Source organism: Anolis sagrei, chromosome X (assembly GCF_037176765.1).
Source record: "Anolis sagrei isolate rAnoSag1 chromosome X, rAnoSag1.mat, whole genome shotgun sequence".
Classification (NCBI taxonomy): Eukaryota; Metazoa; Chordata; class Lepidosauria; order Squamata; family Dactyloidae; genus Anolis; species Anolis sagrei.
The window spans coordinates 30548529-30570677 of record NC_090034.1 but is presented as its reverse complement, the minus strand read 5'-3'; the positions used below and the strand labels follow the sequence as shown (position 1 = coordinate 30570677).

Below are 22149 nucleotides of genomic sequence, written 5' to 3'. Positions count from 1 at the left end.
CATGTTTATCTCTCTAGAAAAGAGACTAAAATGTCTCACAGTAACACCAATGCAATACAATACAAAACCTAAAATAATATACAAACATTAATATAGAACTAAACTTGAATAGTCTTTAAAAAATAAATAGTCAAAAACCTTGAAAACCAATTAAAAAACCCATTCATATAGCTTAAAAAAACTCCACTCCCTGACTTGATTTGAAAAACGAGAAGAACTCCAAAGTCCCAGCCGCCATGGGAGAAAGTATCCTTATCTAAGCTTCAGCCCTTTGGATTTGCAACACTGGCTTACAATTGTAATATGGCTTTGGTGAAAATGAGTGGTAAAGTAGAAGAAATTGCAATATACTCCTTTTTGCTAGACTGGAACAAGAAATCTTTAATTTAAATACTACCTAAGTAATTGAGGGGAGGGACAAAATATCTGGATTTAAGAGAACCCCTAATACATTCAAGGGTGGGTCAAAAAGTTTTGCCTCCTGTATCCAAAAAATGTTATGAATGAACATATAACAGCAGAAGTTGCCTGAACTGTACTCTACTCAAAACTACATCATTCCAAGGTGGTTAAACGATCTAGATTTTGGCACCAAACAGTGCTGCATTTAGAAGCAAGGTATCACCAAGTGTACTCTCAAATTGATTCCCTTCTATGTCTTTGCAACTCAAGTCTTGACCAAAGGACTTTGTCTTGAACCACATCCAGATAAAAGAGCTTTTCTACCAGAAGCCCCGCCATGGCCCTACTGTACAAAGCTCTCCAGTAAAAACATGGAATTTCCCCAAGCCTTCCAGCAAAAGCAATACACTCACTGCTCTCCTTCAGCCGGAGGACTCCAGGCTGTGTCGATCAGTTGAAAGAGGGAGTCAAAGTAAATAATATAGAACTGCCAATCATCTGGACTAAAACAAAAGAGAAGAAGAACTAAGCACATATATCAAAACTGTCTCTCAACTAAACGTATAAACGTTAAAATAAAAACCCAACCAAAACAGTGTAATACACAATGAACAATGCTTTCCCCCTGAGCAATCAGTCCCTCAAAGGTCTGCTGAAACTAAGAAAGGTTTTGCCTGCCAACAGGCAAGCCCTCTAGGCTGATGTTTCTGAGGAAGATGAAAAACAACAACAGCTTTTAGGTGTACAGCCAGGAACCTTAAGACAAAGAGGCCTAACAGGAATAAGTGATAACTCACTTTTTAAGCAGAAGTTGTCTCGAGAGAGCATTGCATTCCGGCCAGTTGCCCAGTTTTTTGTACATCTCCATGCACTTGTTCTCTCTGCTCTGGAGCTCACTGGTTAACTTCTCTACATTGAACAAAGGTACACATTCCAACCATCAACATATGTTTAAATATTGTCAATAGGTTCCTCCTTATCAACATCAGCTAACTACTGGAGTTCTAAATACTGTACACATGTAAGCCTCACTGAATTGTATTTAATGGACTACATTTTAGAGAGTATGATCAAAGACATTCATTCCTGTTTGGATGCACTTGTATGTTACCCCATTTAATTGAATCTGCTTTAGCTTTTTAAAAAATGTTCCTATACATTTTGCACAAAGTCCACCATTCTACTGCGACAGGGTCACTACACAGGGATAGCTACCTCATCAACTGATATGAAGAGATAATATTGTTTCTGAACAAAGAGGTTCTGCTTTTAGCTATCACTCAAGTAAGGGCTTAGAAGTTACTTAATTCAACAGAAAGATAGGTTACCTCCTAGTTTTCCTCTCACAACATCCAGAGCTTCCTGGTATTTTTCCAAGCGTTCTAGAATCATGTAGTAAAGTTCAACCTACAGACATTGAGGGGAAAAGGAGAAAACCAGAAGCAGGAGTCAGAGAGGTTATCATGACACACAAGATTACACAAAACAAAATTAAAATGGTTCTATTAAAAATTTAGATATAAATATCCTAAACTAAATTTGCATTTTATTTACTGCAAAAGTTAAAATTACAATGAACCCAGAAGTGTATTTGTTGGGTATGTTGGATGGTCAATTAGAAAAAAAACATGAAAGGTTACTGATATACATTATTATAGCTGTGGGAATCCTCTCTACCCAGATATGGAAAAAACCAGATATACCACCAAAAGAAATCTAGCAGGTGAAGATATGTGAATTAGTGGAGATGGACAAATTGAAAATGTTGATCAAGAAGAAATCCTTGAAGCAGAAAATTAAGTACAGTTTTTCCTACTGCTTTGCAGTTCACTTTATGAAGACTCGCTGTATCGTGGTTTTTTCCTCCCTCCCCCCTGGAGCCGCGCGGGGGGGGGGGGGGAGAAGGAGGAAGTGCCTGTACTACTCCCAGCTTCGGAAGCCCCTTGGGCTCCGAGGATGGAGCAGCAGAGGCGGCGAGGAGGCTCTGCCCACTTGGTGGCAGCCTCCTCCTTCTCACCTGTGCTACCTCCTCCTTCGGAAGCCCCTTGGGCTCAGTTTACGGCACTGGCTGGTCTGGCAGTGCCATCAGCAGTGCCCAAGGGGCTCTGAGGATGGAGCAGCAGAGGCGGCAAGAAGGAGGAGGCTCCACCAACCTGGCGGAGCCCTCCTCCTTGCCGTCTCTGCTGCTCCCGGCTTCTGAAGCTCCTTGGGCTCCACTGACGGCACCAGCCTGGCAGCATCACCAACAGCGCCCAAAGGGCCTCCGAGAATGGGATCAGCAGAGGCGGCAAGGAGGACTCTGCCAAGTGGGCGGAGAGTCCCCATTTCTCTTATTTTCACTTATCACGGGTGCTCCTGGAACGGAACCCCCGCGATAAGTAAGGGAAGACTCTATACCAGGGGTCCCCAAACTTTTTAAACCAGGGTCCGGATTACTGTCCCCCAGACCATTGGAGGGCCGGACTATAGGTTTTTTAAAAAAAACAATGACCAAATTCTATGCACACTGCACATGTCTTATTTCGCTACTGTTATTAATCGTAATGTAAATATCTGATAAGCACGATGTATTTTTATTGTTACAATCTGAATATAAAGCATAGTGATGAATCACAAAAACAATATGTAATATACATTGTGAAATATTTATTTCTAATTACAAATAAATGAAATTTTGATTTCAAGCATGTCACAGCATGTGTAACAGTCTTAATATAACAGCAGGGAATCCATGAATTCGTTGACTGTTCAGCCCTCAGTGAGGACAAAACTACATAATTTGTTTGTAACTTGGGGACTGCCTGTCCAGGTTGGGTCGCAGGGGTCACAGAGACGACTGTACAGAAGAATAATACCTGGCAAAATCAATGAAAGATCAAATGTCTCTGACCTGGAATGCTAAGCAGGGCCAGTTCTGGTTAGTATTTGGATGGGAAGCCACAAATGAATAGCAGGTGCTCTATTTCAAAGAAAGAAACTGACAAAACTAATTTTGAGTATTTCCTCTCAAAGAAAACCCTATTAAATTAATGGGGCCGCCATAAATAAAAGGAGAACACACCCAATAAAAAGAGAACACACACCCAATCATGGGCTGCGGAAAGCAATATAGGAGTACAGAGAAAAAGATAGCTTTAGCATTTCTGAAAATAAAATAGTTCCAATGAAAATGAGGAAAAAAATTATATTTTCTGTCGTTTTGAAAGTGGTTTTTGGAATATGTAAGCATGAGTCCCCTTTCAGGGGGAGAAGGGCAGGGTATAAATATAGGAAATAAATCTATATAAATAAAAATGTAATGTACATTTGTGGGATTAACAGAAATCAAAAACCACTGGACACTTAACAACCCAATGTATGTCCTTCACTCAAAAAAATTGATTTTGACATTTGGGAGTTGTAGTTCCTGGGATTTATAATCAAAGAACATTCTGAACCCCCCCCCCCCTGCCAACGATGGAATGGAACCAAATATGGCACACAGTTCTCCCATGACCAACATAAAATACTGCAAGGGTTTGGTGGGCAGTGTCCTTTGGTTTTGGAGTTGTAGTTTACCTACATCCAGAGATTACTGTGGACTCAAACAAGGATGGATTTGGACCAAACTTGGCACAAATACTCAATATGCCCAAATGTGGACACTGGTGGAGTTTGGGGGAAATAGACCTTGACATTTGGGAATTGTAGTTACTGGGATTTATAGTTCACTTATAATCAAAGAGCATTCTGAACCCCACCAACGATGGAACTGAACCAAACTTGGCACATAGTTCTCCCATGACCAACAGAAAACACTAGAAGGGTTTGGTGGGCAGTGTCCTTTGGTTTTGGAGTTGTAGTTTACCTACATCCAGAGATCACTGTGGACTCAAACAAGGATGGATTTGGACCAAACTTGGCACAAATACTCGATATGCCCAAATGTGGACACTGGTGGAGTTTGGGGGAAATAGACCTTGACATTTGGGAATTGTAGTTACTGGGATTTATAGTTCACCTATAATCAAAGAGCATTCTGAACCCCATCAACGATGGAATGGAACCAAACTTGGCACACAGTTCTCCCCTGACTAACAGAAAATACTGGAAGGGTTTGGTGGGCAGTGTCCTTTGGTTTTGGAGTTGTAGTTTACCTACATCCAGAGATCACTGTGGACTCAAACAATGTTGGATCTGGACCAAACTTGGCCAGACCAGGCTTCTCCCTCTTTCCTTCTTTCCTTCCTTCCCCGTGCCCCTTCCTTCCTTCCCTTCCCCTTCCTTCCTTCCCTTCCTTCTCCTTTCCTCTCCCTCCTTCGCTCCCTTCCTTTCCTTCCTTCTTCCTTCTCTCCGTGGGGACACCGAGCCAGGCGCCGCCTCCGCTTGTCTCCTGGCATGGCTGGGAGGGAAGCAGGCGGCGTCTCGTAGCCACGGAGAACAAGGGAGTGCAGCAGAAGAAGATCCGTGGCCATGAGGTGCCTCCTGTTCCCCTCCCAGCCGCGGCAGGAGAACAAGCGGAGGTGGCGCCGGGTGGGCGTGGCCAGGCAGCGTTGGCTTCCCCGGGCTGGCATCCGGGGGGGAGGGAAGGAAGGGAGGGAAGGAGGGAGGGGAAAGGAGAAGGAAGGGGAAGGGAAGAGAAAGAGGGAAGGGGAAGGAAGGAAAGAAAGAAAGAAAGAAAGAGGGAGAAGCCTGGTCCGGCGCGCCCCCGCCTGAAGCCGCTCCGAAGGGAGAGAAACGGCGAGGGGCTTTGCGCCAGGCCAGGCCGCGCGGGCCAGATAAATGCCCTTGGCGGGCCGTATCCGGTCCGCGGGCCTGAGTTTGGGGACCCCTGCTCTATACCTACACATATGATCTGAGATAAAACTGGCTCAAAATGATATATAGATGGTATATCACGCCACAAAAGATATCAAAATGTTACAAAAATGCATCCAACAAATGCTGGAAATGTGAACAACAAGTAGGTACTTTTTTCATGCATGGTGGACCTGCTCAAAAGCCAAAAAAATTGGAATGACATACATGGAGATATCCAAAAGATTTTACAAATTAATATTCAAAAGAAACCAGAACACTTTTTATTAGGAAGGTTGGATCTTGATAAAGATACAAATAAAGATATACTGTTTAACTAACGGGCTATTGCAGCCAGAACAGTATATGCGAAAAACTGGAGATCCAAAGAGTTACCAAAAAAAGAAGAATGGCAGCATAAGGTTCTGGAGATATTGAACATGGACAAATTAACATACTGGTTATCTCTGAACCAGGGATTACCAAAGAAACAAACGAATTTGAACCCAGTTAAGGATTATTTTAAGCAACTGAAAACAGACCTTATAAATTGAAGAGAAAAGATCACAAGAGGATATATAGGGGACAAAGGGGACTGTGACAGTCTACCATATAAACAATTATATTGAAGAAAGACTAAACAAGCACCAAAGATTAGATGGAAGTCAACCCACAATTTTTTAATCGATTTTTTACTCTCCCCCCCCTTTTCTTCTTTCTTTTTTCTTCCCTTTCTCCTTCTCTAATATTTCTAACTTTCTTAGACATATATTGTTCTCCCACTTTCGATGTAAAAGAAATACTCTTTTCAACTCTTTGTTTTTTATAATAATAAAAAATTAAGTGACAAAAAGAAGAAATCCTTGACTAAATTCAAGAAGGACTGGGACATTTTTTTTTGCTTTGATACAGCAAAGATGGGATAATCTTGAATCATTGGTTTCTGATATAGAAGAGTGTTATTAAAAATAGAAAGGGAGAAATAAAATGATACTGAAAGGGACCCACAAGAAGTTAAAATCATCAAGCAAGAAGTGGGAGGCTCATAGATGAGTTTAGTAGGAGTTTGTTCAAAATGTGTAGAGGTTTTATGTGGCAGAGAAAGCTGTGTGAGTTACTTTTATATATAACTACTGAATGTACTTTGTTTGCATGTACGCCCACAAAGGGCTACGGGATCAAGAAGACCAGCTATCTACAGAAGGCAAGTGTCATCAGCACCATGGGGAGCGAGTCATAACGGCGGTGGCACTCAGCTGGGGGACCTCTAGACCTCAGTCCCGAGGGTGGGCCCCTGTGTTGCTCTGCCTCAGAGGGCAGCACAATCAAGGCTGACTGAGGGGGAAGCTGAGTCTCGGTATCGTCGCCCGGGGTAAGCCTAGGGACTGATGCTGGGCCTCCATTCCCCCTGCTTGAAATTGGGCCTCTATGGGAATTAATGGGGTGGTGCTTCCCTCAGTGAGGAGGGAATCGAGGGTTCTTGGTCCCGGTCCATGGCCCCATTCGGCAAGGGATTTTGCTCCAAGTGAAGAGGGCTCAAGGGCTTTGTGCCAATGCGTTGCTGTCCTTTTTAATGCTTCTTTTGTCCCTCTTGATTTTGCCGCCGTGTGAGGCTGTTTAGGGACTTTAGCCCTCTTTTTCGCCACCTCTGGGGGAGGGTGATCACTTTCCACAGCCTGAGGTGCCATCACACCTGTTGGAGACACAGATTCTTGTGCTCCCAATGCGGAGGGGAGTGACAGGGGTTCAGAGGTTGGGTGTTTGTTGGGCCATGCATTCTCCGGAGCCAGGGCTTGCTCATACGAGAGCTTTTAGGTGACCCTTCCTGTTGTGGTGCTCCTGGGAGGTAAACGCCTGGCAAGTCTGGAAGGTCTGAGAGACGTGAGTCTCCCCCAGGCACAAAAGACACATGTTGTGTCTGTTCGAGTCTGGGAGTTTACCTCCACAGGCTCTGCATTTTTTGAAGAAGAGTAGAAATGATCAGGCTATAACCTGGCCTGACAGCACATAATCGGGAGATCCAAGGTCCGGAGTGGAGAAGGACACATTGTTAGAAGGGGTCCAGGTCGAAATCCAAGGCAATCAGTCCAAAAGTGTCAAGTTAACTGGGAAAGGCAAGTGAGGAGTCAGTGAGGAGTCCAGTCGGGCCAAGAGTCATTAGAACCATTAGAAAGAGATACAAAACTGCTAATTAATTGTTGCTTGTCACAGTGGAAAAAAGGAACTGAGGCTTAGCCCCGCCTACAGGCATTTATAGTACTTGGGGAGCCTCTGCCAAAATGTTTCAATCTATAAGCTCTAGAATGTTCTGAACAGATGCGTATGCACAGTGAAAACCCGTATGCATTTTTCACAGACACCACAAAGAAATGAGTTTCACTATGTTATTTTAAAAACTTACTTCAGCCTCAGCTTCAATTTTATCTTCCTTCACCATTTTTTCAACCATCCTCTCAGCCAGGGGCAAAAACATGGTCTTTGAGAGTTTTTCATCCTGCGCAGAGATTGACTGGAAGAGAACAACATATGGAACCGTCTTATACAGAACTCGCCTCTGGCTTCCCAAGCCTGGAACAATCTTCTCCTATTAGAAGCAATTTCTTTCTATCTCACCTTCATTAACTGTACATTGCAAGGGTTGAATCGGCGACCCTTCATGAACAAAGCAGGCACTCTACCCATTCCTAGTCAAACAAAAAACTGGGAGCATTTTGACACACAATGGAATCCCTTCCATCACTCATTCATAACATTGCCAGATAGCATGACAATGCAAACAAAATGAATTCTATGTCATTTAAAATAAGAAAATAACACATGCAGCTCTAGCCAGTCAGGCAGTCCTCCAATTCACTTTAAGGTGCAAAATAGAAGTCTTGCTCATTTGAGGAGAATACAAAAGCATTTTGCCAACAGCCTTTCAAACAATCTTGCCAGAACTTCAGCAAACATCAGATAACAACCTCAAAACATGGACATTCAACAGAGCAATTACAGGTTGAGCCAAGGAAAGCGATCAATGGTCATGTCTTAACTCTGCAAACATTCCAGGACAAAAAATTGTTCGTTCTCTTTGGACTGGGGGCACCAGGGATTGGTCTAAAAGAGTACTTCATAGTGTGGCAATGAGAGTTCCAGAATTTCCTCCATAGAGACACACAGGTTACTTCACAACATGCCTACCTAAGGTCTCCAAGTTGCCACAGTACAAACACAAGCAACATTTTGCACTAGCAATATGCAGTCAGTCCATCTCGAAAATCTACCCAGCATCTACATCCCCTCTCCACACACAAAGGATGGCATGAGGTATCATTTCAAAGGCGACATTTTCTCCTTCAAGACACTGTACTCACCTGCATAATCAAACTCATCACTGACCAAAAATAGTATGGGTTTTTGGGAACAATCTTATAAAGTGCCATTCCAGCCTGAAAATAAATAAAGGAGGTGTAAATAAATAATCCAAAATGATTCACAGTCTAAAAGCAACTTGAAATAAATTGTGGGCATTCTGGCCAGTGTATGTCCTGCAGGAAAATTCCCCAATTTACTACTGAAGAAAAGTACAGAGATGGGGAAAAGCACGCGCACACACACACACGAGCTTTATTTTCCAATTTTGGTAGCAGGTTCATAATGCAGGTAAGGGAGTCATGACAGGGAGCACAACCTTCCATACAGGTTCATCACATGCAGCTAAGTATCATTATTAGAGATACCGTTTTCTCACTAATCTGTGATTCCCGGAAGTTAATTTTAACTACATGTCTGCACATATACAGGCAACCCCCGAGTTACGAACAAGATAGGTTCTGTTGGCTTGTTCTTAAGTTGAATGAGCTTGTAAGTCGGAATAGGTACATTCAAATGTGTATGAATGGGTCAAAAAGTAATGCCTCATTTGCTCTTTTATTTCTTTCCCAGCTACCGGACTATCTATGCATGATATAATAGAGGTAACCTTACTCTACTGATATAGTCTTTTCTTTTTACGATTCACTGATTAGAATCATGAATCTGAATCTGAAAGAGTGTCATCATTGAATTTCTGGTAAAAGAAGGTTGTGAATCTAAGGACATCCATCATTGTTTGGAGAATGTTTATGGGGATGGTGTGATGGACATCAACAATGCGGGACCTCTGAAAGACAATCTAGGTGGTTTCAGATTCAATGACCTGAATGATATTCAAACAGCTTGAAAATCATAGGTCACGAAGCAAAAGACTGAATTTTTCCAAAATGGTTTCGAGGCCTGGGTTAAATGATGGCGCAAATGAGTACAAATTGATGTTGACTATGTTAAAGGGTAGTTTTGTGTAGGGGACAGTTCAGGCTATGATCTTTAGCAACTTCTGCTGTTATAGGTTCATTCATAACGTTTTTGTGGCACAGGAGGCAAAAAATTTTAATCCACCCTCATATACTCAAAAGCTTTGGATAGCATGCTGTCTGTGCCCCTGTTCAGAGGATTTCACCTCACTTTCTGTCCCTATAATAATTGGATTTTTTAAAAAATTGGTGTGCTGTGGAAACAAGGATTGGTGAGAAAACTTCAGTGGAGACACATTTTTGCCCTGATAACTCTTTCAGGGGTGATTTTCTTTTCCTAGGGATAGATTTCTCTCACTTCCTGTTGTTTCACCCCCGTTTATAACTATGAATCATTTGTTAAGTCAGATGTTTGTAACTCAAGGACTGCCTGTAACCTGCCCCAGATGCATATATGTACAGTATAAAAATGGCACTTCTAAAGTAAGTGTTGTACTTTAGTTTCCTGCTAGCACTAATCTCTCACTTAGCAACTAAAATAAAATGGCATTGCATTTTTAAGATTGTAAAAACAATTAGAAGGCAAATGCAAAAAAACAGTAAAGACCTCTCATTCCACAAACAAGTCAGTTTTTAAGAAGGATATCTATTAAATATTTATTTCATTTTCATTGTCTTTCTGCTCCAAAAGTCACTGCAAAGCTTAGAACCAGGAACTTTCTAAGTGATGAGAAAATCAACCACCTTATTTGCAAGACTTCACCCACAACTGATCATTGCTGTGTATGGATAAGAGACTCTTAAGAGGGGATACTGAGCCCGGCTTTATACCAAGTGTCCACCTGGGGGCAGATGTAGACAATAATTCCCAGAATGAACAAGCAAAGCTCTGATTCAAGCCAGTACCTGTTGCATCTTCTTGTACTCCCCAACTCTTGCATAAGCCATGAAAAGGTGGGAATGGTACTCTTCACTGTTAGGGACTTTCTTCACAGCTGCTTCATAGAGTTTTGTCACCAGCTCAGCTAAAGTAGACATTAAAGGAAAAGGAATACACTAGTAAGGTCTACAGCCTTCCCACACTCTCAAGGAATTTTGCAAAGTACAGGACTGAAAACAAAAACCCACAAGACAGCAATATCCTTACTGGACCAACTAAAAAGCACAACACAACAGAAGCAATGGTCAAAACACTAGGGGGACAACCCATCCACCAATTTCCTCAGTACATCATCTTCAACAGGCACCAATAGGTAAAGCTATGGACCAATCTGAAAAAATGAAGAAAAGGTAACCAGAAAACTCACGTCGATGCATTTCTCGATATAGGATAGTCAGAGCTTGCAATGAATTGTCATCTGTAGGTTCAAGGGCTGCCACTTCTTGTGCCAGAATGAATGCCTCATCTTGTTTCCCAGTTCTCTGCAGGCCAATTGCTTTTAAAACCTGTACAAAGATTAAAACAGCACCTTTTGAAACGGCCAAAAGAAACATCAAAAGCAACCCAACTTGTAAAGTAAAGGAGAGTAATGATGGTTTGAAGGCTGGTAACAATGAGCACAGGATAGTCAACATGATATACCAGTTTGAGTGTTGGACTAGGACTCTGGGAGCCCAGGGTTCAAATTCCCACTCAGTGACAGAAACCCAGGGGTGACCTTGGCCAAGCTGCACTCTCAGCCTCAAAGGAAGGCAAACGCAAACCTCCTCTGAAGAAATCTTGCCAATAAAAGTCCCTATTACACTATGTAACACGATTTTGTTCCTGGGTTATAAATATCATTTCCCAATTGGTTCTATCATAAAAACATGGAAAATGTTTATTAAACTGCAAAAACTTTGCAGGACATCCTGCAGTACATTTTGCTATAGTTTTCCAATATTTTTTTCGTGTCAGGAGCAACTTGAGAAACTGGAAGTCGCTTCTGGTGTACGAGAATTGGTCATCTGCAAGGATATTGCACAGGGGACGCCCGGATGTGTTACCATCCTGTGGCAAGCTTCTCTCATGTCCCTGCATGAAAAGTTGGAGCTGACAGACGGGAGCTCACCCTGCTCCCGATCCAAACTACCGACCTTTCAGTCAGCAGTCCTACCAGCACAAGGGTAGGCACATTGCACCTTCGGAGGTTTCATGTTTTTCAATAATATCTCATTAAGTCTCAACCAATTCAACTTAGTTTGTGGCAGTCACAAAACAAAGTTTCTAGAGTAGAACAACTACTTTCAAAGTAAGTACAATCAAAAATATCACTTTCAAACCAGAAACAGATTTTTTTTTCAAATTTTGTTTCATACTGTTATAGGTTCAACCTAGAGTTCCTTCAAGACAAGGACAACATAAGGGCACATAATAATGGCTGGATGCAAAGGATTTACATGCAAAAGGTCACAGGTTTAATTCCTGAGACAAACTCAGCGTGAAAACTCCGAAAAGTTGTTGGAGTCAGTATAGAAAACACTGGGTTAGATGAAACAATAGTCTGACTCCCACTGAATCAACATATATGTCTGCCATCCAACACTGTACACAGAATCCTCTAAGCTCCGACTCAGCCAGACATGAAACACAGTGATGGGGTCATAACGAAAGAGCTTCTGCCCCTACTACAGCAGATCTGGGTAGATAAGAGATAATCAGAACAATGAAGCATCATTATAACATATAGTTCCATTTTTCAATCAGGATGTATACACCCTGTTGTAAGTAGACAGGGCAGCACTCAAGTATCTCCCCTGACAACTTACAAATATCAGCCCCACTCAAGCCTAGAACTTGCTATCAACATTACTGAATAAGATCCAAAACAGAACATTTTTCTTGGGTTTCATCCTGTAAAACCCAGTACTGCCCAGAGTTACAACATTAGCTTAAAAAAAATGAAAGGCAAAGCAATCCTGCAACTTTAGAACATAGCAGTTTTCAAACATGTTTACCAGTAACCATGCAGGACAACTCACCGCAGGGGGGTGGGAATGTTTCTGTCCAAGTTTCTGAAGACAGAGGCGCAAAGAGACCTTGCTCCTGGCCCTAACTCTGAGATGAAACTGTGACATAATTAAGAAGCACAACGCTGATCAGCTGAACTATTTGACAAATTGGCTCTAACAACCAACTGGCCTGCATTCCAACCAGGTTTTCAGAAACAAAAAGTAATATTCCCTTCTTCACTTAGGTCTGTCATATACAAAGGGGCTCTGTTTAGATGTTGCTGCTCCAATCTTACTCTGTTCTCCACCATCTCCCCTCCCCACCTCATAAATATTGCTGCATGCAAACAAGACTTCTCAGCACAATTGCTTGCTTTGTCCCCTGCTGCTCCAGGCAGAAGCCAGACCACCCCCAAATACATACCTAGGACTTCACACTAGAGAATTAAACCACTTTAAATCCAGTTGCTGCCTCCTGCAGAATTCTGGGGTTCATAGTTTAGGGAGGAGCCTTTAACAGCCTCATTAAACTACAAATACCAGAATTCTGTAGGAGGCAGAAACCAGATTTAAAATGGATTCATTCTATAGTATGAAGTAGCTAGTTTCAAGGGCTGCTCTGCTTGCTTCCAGCACACGTATAAAACAGAAAGCACAAACTGACATTTGCAAGCGTATTCTATTTCTCTTCCCTCAAAATGTTTGGAATAGAATTTTTCATGACGGTTAACTAACTTTTCTTTTACAAGTAGCACAAACTGTTCTTTTTGCATTACCCTTCTACTAAGTTAACATTCTAAATGTCTTGGTCATAGTTAGGTAATATTTAACCCCATGAGACCCTGTTAACTGATCAACACTAATTGCCTTATTAAACCAAACCACAGCAAAGAAGTTTGAAAAAAAGTTACAAACTGGTTTCTCTTTTGCTTCTCCAATAGTTGGGATGTAGATTAAAGTATCAAATTTGCTCTCGTTTGCTGGGAGCTTAGGTCCCTTCCACACAGCTGAATACAATTCCACATTATCTGCTTTGAACTGTAAGATATGGCAGTGTGGACTCAGATAACCCAGTTCAAAGCAGGTATTGTGGAATTTTCTGCCTTGATATTCTGGTTATATGGCTGTGTGGAAGGGTCTTTAAAGGGAACAAGGATTTAATCAGGAACAAGGTTTCTGTGGCCCTTCTGATGTTGCCCACTTCTGCTTTAAGTGGAAAGAGGGCCTCATGCTGGCAGGGACTCCAAAGCACAAACCCTCACCTCTCTATCTACCCCAAAACTTAACATAAAACAGAAACCTTATTTGCCCACGTTTGCCAAAATTGCAGCTAAGACAAAGTTGCAGATGTTCTGGAGTAGGGCAACTCAAAGTGACAGCCCATAGAATAGGGCATTGGCTACCAGTCTGCAGCAAATCACCAGGACAGCAACATATATTTGCAGCCATTGGGCTGCCAGGCATGGCTTTCTGGCAGACTGGTCCCCTACAGCGAGAAGTACTGTTGCAGCAGAACTCCAGCCAGAAAAGCAAGAACACCGGAGTAGAGTCTGGCCCTTGCTGATTTAAGATTCAAGAAACAAACAACTAAGCAAGTTAAGACAAATAAGACCTAAGCTCACCTTAGCACAGTGAAGATCCTTGTGTTTTTTCAGCAGTTTGTCTGCCTGCTGGATAGCCATTTTATTATTGCCATTATCAAGATAATCTACAGAAAAGAGGAGGAAAAATATCAGATATTATTACTATATAATGGAAAGATGATTGTCTACTCCCTTGTCTTCTGAGTGGTTTGTATTTTCACTTGCCTTAATCTCGAGGGGAACATGCACATACAATACACAATTCTTACATTTCTAAAAGCATTATAAAGGGTAGGTTCTTATGTTGTTTAGACAGCAAAGGGCACAGGTCCTTTCCTTAACTATCCTGAAGAGGTGGCTACCATCCTTGCTACCTGATGAATGGGGAAACAAAATGCCGCCATACACTGTCAACAGGAGCAAAAGCAGAAGTCCAAATATTGGTCCCATTTAGAGAAAGGGTTGCAGTAAGGGATTTCTTTTCTCCACAAGCATACATATAGGGGGAAGTGGAAGAAATACTATCTTGGAGGGTCCAGCCAAGGATCACATCACAAGGCTCATATCAGCCCCCTGCATCCCAGCAGGAAGAGTATGATGGTATGAAGACAAGTCAGTACTATCTTGAAGTCCGGTTTTCATTCATAGTTCTGTGCCCCATACACAGATCATGAAGAACATTCAGAAAGTTTTAATTTGGTCCCATGCTAGTAAAAGATAAAGGTTTCCCCTGACATTAAGTCTAGTTGTGTCCAACTATGGGGAGTGACACCTCCTAGGTCCTGTGGCCAACATGACTGCATGGAGCAACATTATTTTCCCAGTACCTATTGATCTATTCACATTTGCATGTTTTCGAACTGCTAGGTTGGCAGAAGCTGGGGCTAACAGCGGGAGCTAATTCCGCTCCCCAGATTTGATCCACTGACCTTTTGGTCAGCAAGTTCAGCAGCTCAGTGGTTATACCCACTGTGCTACTGGGGGCTCCAATACTTTAAATATAATACTGTTTTACTAGAACCAGTGAAGTGTAGTGGTTTGAGTGTTGGATCATGACTCTAGAGACCAGGGTTTGAATCCCCTTTTTCCTATGGAAACCCACTGAATGGCCTTGGGCAAGTCCCACTCTCTCAGCCTCAACTCCCCCTGAGCAAACCTTGCTAAGAAAATCCTGTGATAGGTTTTGCCTTAGGGGCACTACAAATCAGAACCGACTTGAGGGAACACGGTCAGCAAGTTCAGCAGCTCAGGAGTTTAACCCACTGTGCTACCAAGGGACCCTTTGGTCCCATGCTAGAGCTTTCTTAAATGTGATGCATCCAGCAACAATTTACCTTTATACTGTGGAGACACCACTGCATAAATGCCACCTTAGGAGGAGGCTACAACAAAATGTTAGTAAGGAAACTATATGAAGCAACTGGAACCATAACAAGATATGAGTGTGTTTTTGTGTGCTTGTTGCCTTATAGCAACCCCATGAATGGGTTTGCCAGTTCCTTTTCTCTAAAATATAGCCTAAATCACCTGGGATTCATTGGGAGTCTTCCATCAAAGTAATAGCTTAGCTTCAAGATCAGAAGGCCAAGATTTATCACAGCAGGTTAAACCACCAGCTGCAGTAAATCTTGTCAATCAAAAGGTTGACAGTTCGAAGCCTGGGTCAGGGTGAGATCCTGGCCTTTAGCCCAGTTTCTGCCTACCTAGCAGGTTGAAATCAAACTGTGAGTAGATAAATAGGCACCGCTTTAAAAAGCGGGGAGGTATTAAGGCACCCATAAGGAAATGCTAGAAAATTGCGATTCAATCAAGAAGGAAGTTTACGAACAAAGCTCTACGGCAGAGAGATGGAGCAATAGCACCCCCATCCCAGGCCCAGAACTGAGCACAAGCCTCCAAGATGCCAAAGATGGGAAACGTCTATCTATACCTCTATCTATGTACAATTGTCTGTCTTGTCAGTGTATAAACGGCATTGAATGTTTGCTGCATATGTATGTTCTGGGATCCGCCCTGAGTCCCCTTCAGGGTGAGAAAGGTGGAATAAAACTACTGCAAATAAAATAAATAAACTTGGTAGTGCAAGGCGTACATAAAACAAAATTGAATCAGAACAAATATTATGTATCAAACAACCACAAGTATGAACCTAAACTGCTACCAGGCTCCTAAAGTGTAATAAAATTATTTTGAGCTACCGGAATTACAAGTTGTCAGAAATTGTGTTAAACAGTGTGAGGCACTGGCAGGAAGGTAACAGAACTTAATTAAAGTTATGTACTTGATATAACAAATTAAGTAAGATCAAGGGCAAATCACTTTGTGAAGGAATTTTCTAGATGCTATCAAAAATAATGCTGAATGTTGTTGAAGTATGCTTAAAATCATTGGTAAATGAAGACCTAAGTGTAATGGTCTCCAGAGAAAGCAAGCGGTTCTCTTCTGACTTTGCTTAAGAGTTGCAATCCAAGGTATCAGGAGGGCACAAAGCTGTTATGCGACAACATGTTTGGGTAATTAAACTGCATTCACACATTGTTACAGCATGTTTAACTACAAACTGACAATTGTATGCTAGTCAAACATGACAAATTTTACACGGGGGAAAGCAACTTTTTCAAGGTATCCCCAACCTCATCCATCAAAAACATAGGATTCCAGAATTGTATAGATAAAATCTGTAAACAAAACATAATACATTAGCCCTAGTGAACTCAGTGACACAACTCAGGACTGTGGATTTGTTATTAGAAGATCCAACAGCTACTTTGGAAAATGAGGTCATGAAAAACATCTCTTTTAAGAGTCCCAAACTTTTGTAACCTCATTTTCAAACTTAAATTATTCTTCATATCCTAATGGTCATCACTGCAACGGAAAAAGCATGCCTAATATGCCCACATAAGTGCATGAAGTGGCAAAAGACAGTCCAAAGATGTCAGGTCACATCTTTTAATCAGATTGTTTAAATAGATATTCAAGGAATGTATTTTATTTTTGACAAGAGACAGGTCTTCAGGTTTCACACAAGGCAGAATGAGGTTCTGAAGTAGCTCGTGCCAAGAGAACTAAGAACAGGCAGGACCTGGGAACTAGACAAGAGACACACACTTTTCTGTTGTCACCTTCTGGAGCACAGAATGTAAATTTACAGAACTCCTTAAATCACATAGTTTGAGCAGCAGCAAAATATTAAGTCTGCCCCAGAACAGGCATGAAGCTACCCTTCTGAATTCTGATTAGTATTGAGGTTAGTAAAACAGAAAGACCTCTGCTTCAGGCTAAACTTTTTTTCAGAGCCGGTGTGGTGCTTTGAGTTTTGGACTATGACTCTGGAGGCCAGAGAAATCCCTGTATGGCCACAGAAACCCATGGGCAAGTCACACTCTCTCAGCCTCATCGGAAGACAAAGGCTGAACAAATCATATAAAAAAAACCCCTGTGATAGGTAAAGTCACGGGGGGGGGGGGGGCAGCCACGCCTTTTTGCAAAGAAGTATAAAGCAGCTCATGTTCTTAACCAGTAACATTGAACAAATTTAGAAACAGACTCATGGCTGTTTTCTGGGGACCCTTCTACACAGCTAAATAATATCCCACATTATCTGCTCTGGACTGGTATATATGGCAGTGTGGGCTCAGATAACCCAGTTCAAAGAAGATATTGTGGGATTATCTGTGTTATATGGCTGTGTGAAAGGGCCCTGAGTTAGGGGCCCGGACACATGTAACTTAAATCAAATGAGTGTGATGGGAGATGGTAAATGAAAATGGTGTCTACTTCATAGGGTCTCAAAGGGTCCCTCTACAGTGCCATATAATCCAGAAGATCAAGATAATCCACATTATCCCATTTTAAATGGATTATTGGAGTCTATACTGCATTATAATCCACTTCAAAGCAGATAATCTGGATTTTATACAGCTGTGTAGAAGGGGGCAAGTGCTTGTGCCCCTCATGAGAAGAGAGAGGGCCCTTCCACACAGCCATATAACCCAAAATATCAAGACAGATAATCCACAATACCTACTTTGATCAGATTATCTGAATCTACACTAACATATAATGCAGTTCAATGTGGATTTTATACAGCGGTGTGGAAGGGGCCCGGAGAGACCTGGAAAAAGACAGCAGGAAAACAAAAGCTGAGTATGGAAGCAGGCAAGCCAATACAGACAGCTCCCAAGTTACAAACAAGAGAGATGTGGGAGGTTTGTTCTTAAGTTGCACTGGTATGTAAGTCGGAACAGGGACATTTTTAAAATGTAACTCCAGCCAAAAATATACACACACACATATGTGTGTATGTGTGTCAGGGGCTGCTGATTTTTAGTTTTTGGTATGGATTTTAACTGATTAAAAATATATACCAATGATATTTATTTGTTTTCAACATTTGTAGGTTTTAAATTGCATCGGGATGCTTTTAATGTAGACTGCTTTGAGGCTCCTTCCATGCAGCTGAATAAATCCCACATTTTCTGCTTTGAACTGGAATATATGACAGTGGGGGCTCAGAACCCTTCCAGACAGGCTCTATACCCCAGAATCTGATCTCAGGTTTCTGCATTAAACTGGATTATATGAGTCCACACTGCCAGATAATCTGGGATAAACAGAAAATCTGGGATCAGATCCTGGGATATTGAGAATGTCTGGAAGGGCCCTGGGTTATATGGCAATGTGGACTCAGATAACACAGTCCAAAGCAGATATTGTGGATTATATTCTGGGTTACATGGCTGTGTGGAAGGGCCATCAGATAACTCAATTCAAAGCAGATATTGTGGATTATCTGTCGTGATGTTCTGGGTTATATGGCTGTATGGGTCCTCAGTTAACACAGTTCAAAGCAGATATCGGCCCCTTCCACAAAGCTGTATAAAATCCCACATTATCTGCTTTGAACTAGTTTATATGGCTGTGTGGACTGAGATAACGCAGTTCAAAGCCGATATTGTGGAATTTTCTGCCTTGATATTTTGGGTTATAGGGCTGTGTGGAAGGGCCACCAGTTCAAAGAAGATATTGTGGTAAAGGTTTCCCCTTGACATTAAGTCTAGTTGTATCTGACTCAGTGGTGCTCATCTCTCATTTCTAAGCCGAAGAGCTGGAATTGTCAGTATACACTTCCAAGTTCATGTGGCCAGCATGATTGCATAGAGCACTGTTACCTTCCTGCCAAAGTGGTACCTATTGATCTACCCACACTTGCATGTTTTCCAACTGTTGGTTGGCAGAAGCTAGGGCTGATAGCAGGAGCTCACTCCATCACGCAGTTTGGAACCACTGACCTTCCAGTCAGCTCAGCTGATAAATCTGCTGTGCCACCACAGCCCCTATCAAGATATTCTGGTATCTGGTATAAATACTGGTACTGTATTACATGCATAGTGGTATAATAATATAGTACAATTAAATATAATAATACAAGAATTGTGTATTATATAATACATGTAACATTACTAATAATTTTGTAGTACAGTGGTATAGTACAATATAATGTATAGTACTAATATTGTGCTTTGCTAATAATATAATTTGCTTATTTGTGTGACCATGTCTCCCCCTATAAACCCATTCAGGCCTTAAGGTCCTCCGGGAAGGCCTTCTCACAGTCCGACCACCCTCACAAGTGTGGCTGGTGGGAACGCGGGAAAGGGCCTTCTCAGTAGTGGCTTCCCAGCTCTGTAATGTCCTTCCCAAAGAAATCAGACCAGCCACCTTCAGGAAAGAATTGAAAACATGGACGTGGAAGAAGGCATTTGGAAGTGAGCAATTATAACTTATCATGATGGTGGTTTTTATAGGTATACAAATGCAAACTGTCTTGAACTGGTTTTGTCCTGGTGAACAATATGTTTTTAAATCCAGAAATAATTTAATCTGTGCATTTTACTATGATATTATTATTTTAGTTTGTGATTTTTTTTATTTTGTCGCTATGTATGTTTTTATTCTTGTTTTGGTCTTGTATTTATTCTCTGTAAGCCATCCTGAATCCTGTTGGAAAGAGGGCAGGATGTAAATAAAGTTTATTATTAAATATTATAATGTGATACGATATAATACCACTAATAATACATTATAAAAATATATTATAATAATATGGAAATACTAATATATTAAATGGGTTGCTGTGAGTTTTCCGGGCTGTCCAGCCATGTTCCAGAAGCATTCTCCCCTGAATATTTCACCCACATCTATGACAGGCATCCTCAGAGGTTGTGAGGTATGTTGGAAACTAGGCAAGTGGGGTTTTACATATCTGTGGAATGATGTCCAGGGTGGGAGAAAGAACTCTTGTTTGTTGGAGGCAAGTGTATTAAATATAATTACTACTGATAATACATAATATATCACGATACACCATTTTATTATTGTATACTTGGAGTTGTCATGTTTTTAATTGTGAGCTGCTTGGAGTCTCTGTATGGAGATAAAAGTGGGATATCAATAAATAAAATACAAATTAATAAATAAATAAAGCACATCTTGCGGATTCTCTGCCTTGATATTCTGGGTTGTATGTCTAAAGGCCCTTCCTCACTGCCATATAACCCAGAATATCAAGAATATCAAGGCAGAAAATCCTACAATATCTGCTTTGAACTGGGTTATCTTTGGTTTGGTTTTTATGGCGTCCATGTGTTTGTCTCTAGATAACTATTTTTATTTAACTATGAATTCTATTTTCTTGTTAGTAATTATTAATTTATAATGACGTTATTTTCTACTGTTTGACTTATGTGTATGCTTTTTTTTTTTTTACTAAGGCATTGAAAGTTTGCCTTTCTTTTTTGCGTGGAAGCCAGCCTGAGTCCCCTTGGGGAGATAGGGCAGCCTATAAATAAAGTATTATTATTATCTGAGACCACAGTGCCATATATTCCAGTTCAAAGAAGATATTTTGGGATTTTATTCAGCTATGTGGAAGCGGCCCTAGACATGCCCCATCCCATGATCTGATCTCGGGTTTTCTGCTTTAAACTGGATATGAGCCCGCACCGCCAGATAATCTGGGATAAACAGAACACCTGGGATCAGGTCCTGGGATATAGGGCATGTCTGAAAGGTCCTAGGTCACCTTCTGGGGAAAAAAAGCGGGGTAAAAAAAACATCCATCAACATAACAATAGCTTTGGAGATCATGGGGAACAATTAACCGCCTCCCCCCCGTGATGGTGTTTGCTGCCTGTGCCAATGTTCATAAGATTTCCCCTCACTTTCTGTCCTTGTGAGAATATAATTTGGAACATTTTCGCTTGTTGTGGAAACAAGGACTGGGGATTGGGCTTCAGTGGAGCCCCCTTTCCCCCTGATAGTAACTCTTTCAGGAGTGAATTTCCCTTTCAAGGGGAAGAATCCTCTCACTTCTTGTTAAGGAGTCGTTTGGAAGTGAGGGGTCTGTAAATCGGGGACGGCTTGTATCAAGGAACAGCCAAGACGCAATCTCAAGTCTCTGAGCTAAGCTTGGCAGTAGGGAAGTTGACTGTGGAGCCCCGTTTAGGCCGCCCTTCCTTCTCAGGCCCAAGGCCTGTTCCTTTTCCCACCCAGGACAGGGAGAAAAGGGCGGGAAGGGCCCCAGGGGGGCTGAGGCGAAGCTGAGGCGAAGGGAGGACAGCCAGTGCGCATGCGCCTTCCAGAGGGAGGAAGGCAGGCGCCGTTCGCCGCGCGCGGAGACGCTGAGGGAGATGGGGGGGGGGGAAGGGGGAATGAGGGGAAAAGGAAGCACCGGTGGCAATGGGAAGGAAAAAGCTCGGTACCGTAAATGGGCCGGAGGCGCCGGTCGTTGGGATCCTGCACATGGCCCCGCGCCGCCGCCATGATGAGAGCGCAGAACCGCAGCGCGCAGCCGCCGCCTCCGCCGCTCGCCGGCCCTACTGGCGAGCGGAGGGGCGGGGTCTCTCTCAACAGGGGGCGTGGCTTAGCCGGGCGCGAGGGCGGGGAAAGGCGGGCCAATCAGAGGCCGCGAGGGGCGGGGCCTATAACAAGGGCGCGAGGGGGAGGAGGGGCCAATCAGAGACCGCGAGAGGCGTAGCCTACAGCAAGGGCGCGAGGGAAAATGGAGGGGGGAGGAGAAAGGGGGGGTAATCAGAGGCCAACAGGGGCGGAGCCTACAGCGAGGGAGGAGGGAGGGGCCAAACGGAGTCCGCGAGGGGCGGAGCCTACAGTAAGGGTGC

General features: G+C 42.4%; 1 protein-coding gene across 2 annotated transcripts in view; it reads right to left on the bottom strand.

The window, feature by feature from the left end:
- NAA25 (N-alpha-acetyltransferase 25, NatB auxiliary subunit) overlaps nt 1-21863 on the bottom strand; it is a 54925-nt gene extending 33062 nt beyond the window's left edge. The window contains exons 1-9 of one of the 2 annotated variants that reach the window (XM_060786069.2): nt 21733-21863; nt 14006-14091; nt 10760-10898; nt 10359-10477; nt 8535-8609; nt 7580-7687; nt 1731-1809; nt 1200-1311; nt 816-905 (exon numbers count right to left, since the gene is read on the bottom strand). In XM_060786069.2, coding sequence (XP_060642052.2) covers nt 816-905; nt 1200-1311; nt 1731-1809; nt 7580-7687; nt 8535-8609; nt 10359-10477; nt 10760-10898; nt 14006-14091; nt 21733-21793 — 869 coding nt within the window. In that variant the 5' untranslated portion in view covers nt 21794-21863. Of the gene's footprint in view, nt 1-815; nt 906-1199; nt 1312-1730; nt 1810-7579; nt 7688-8534; nt 8610-10358; nt 10478-10759; nt 10899-12413; nt 12737-14005; nt 14092-21732 lie in introns of those variants that run through there. The other variant, XM_060786070.2, reaches the window with a different exon arrangement.
- Nucleotides 21864-22149: the final 286 nt, after the last annotated feature.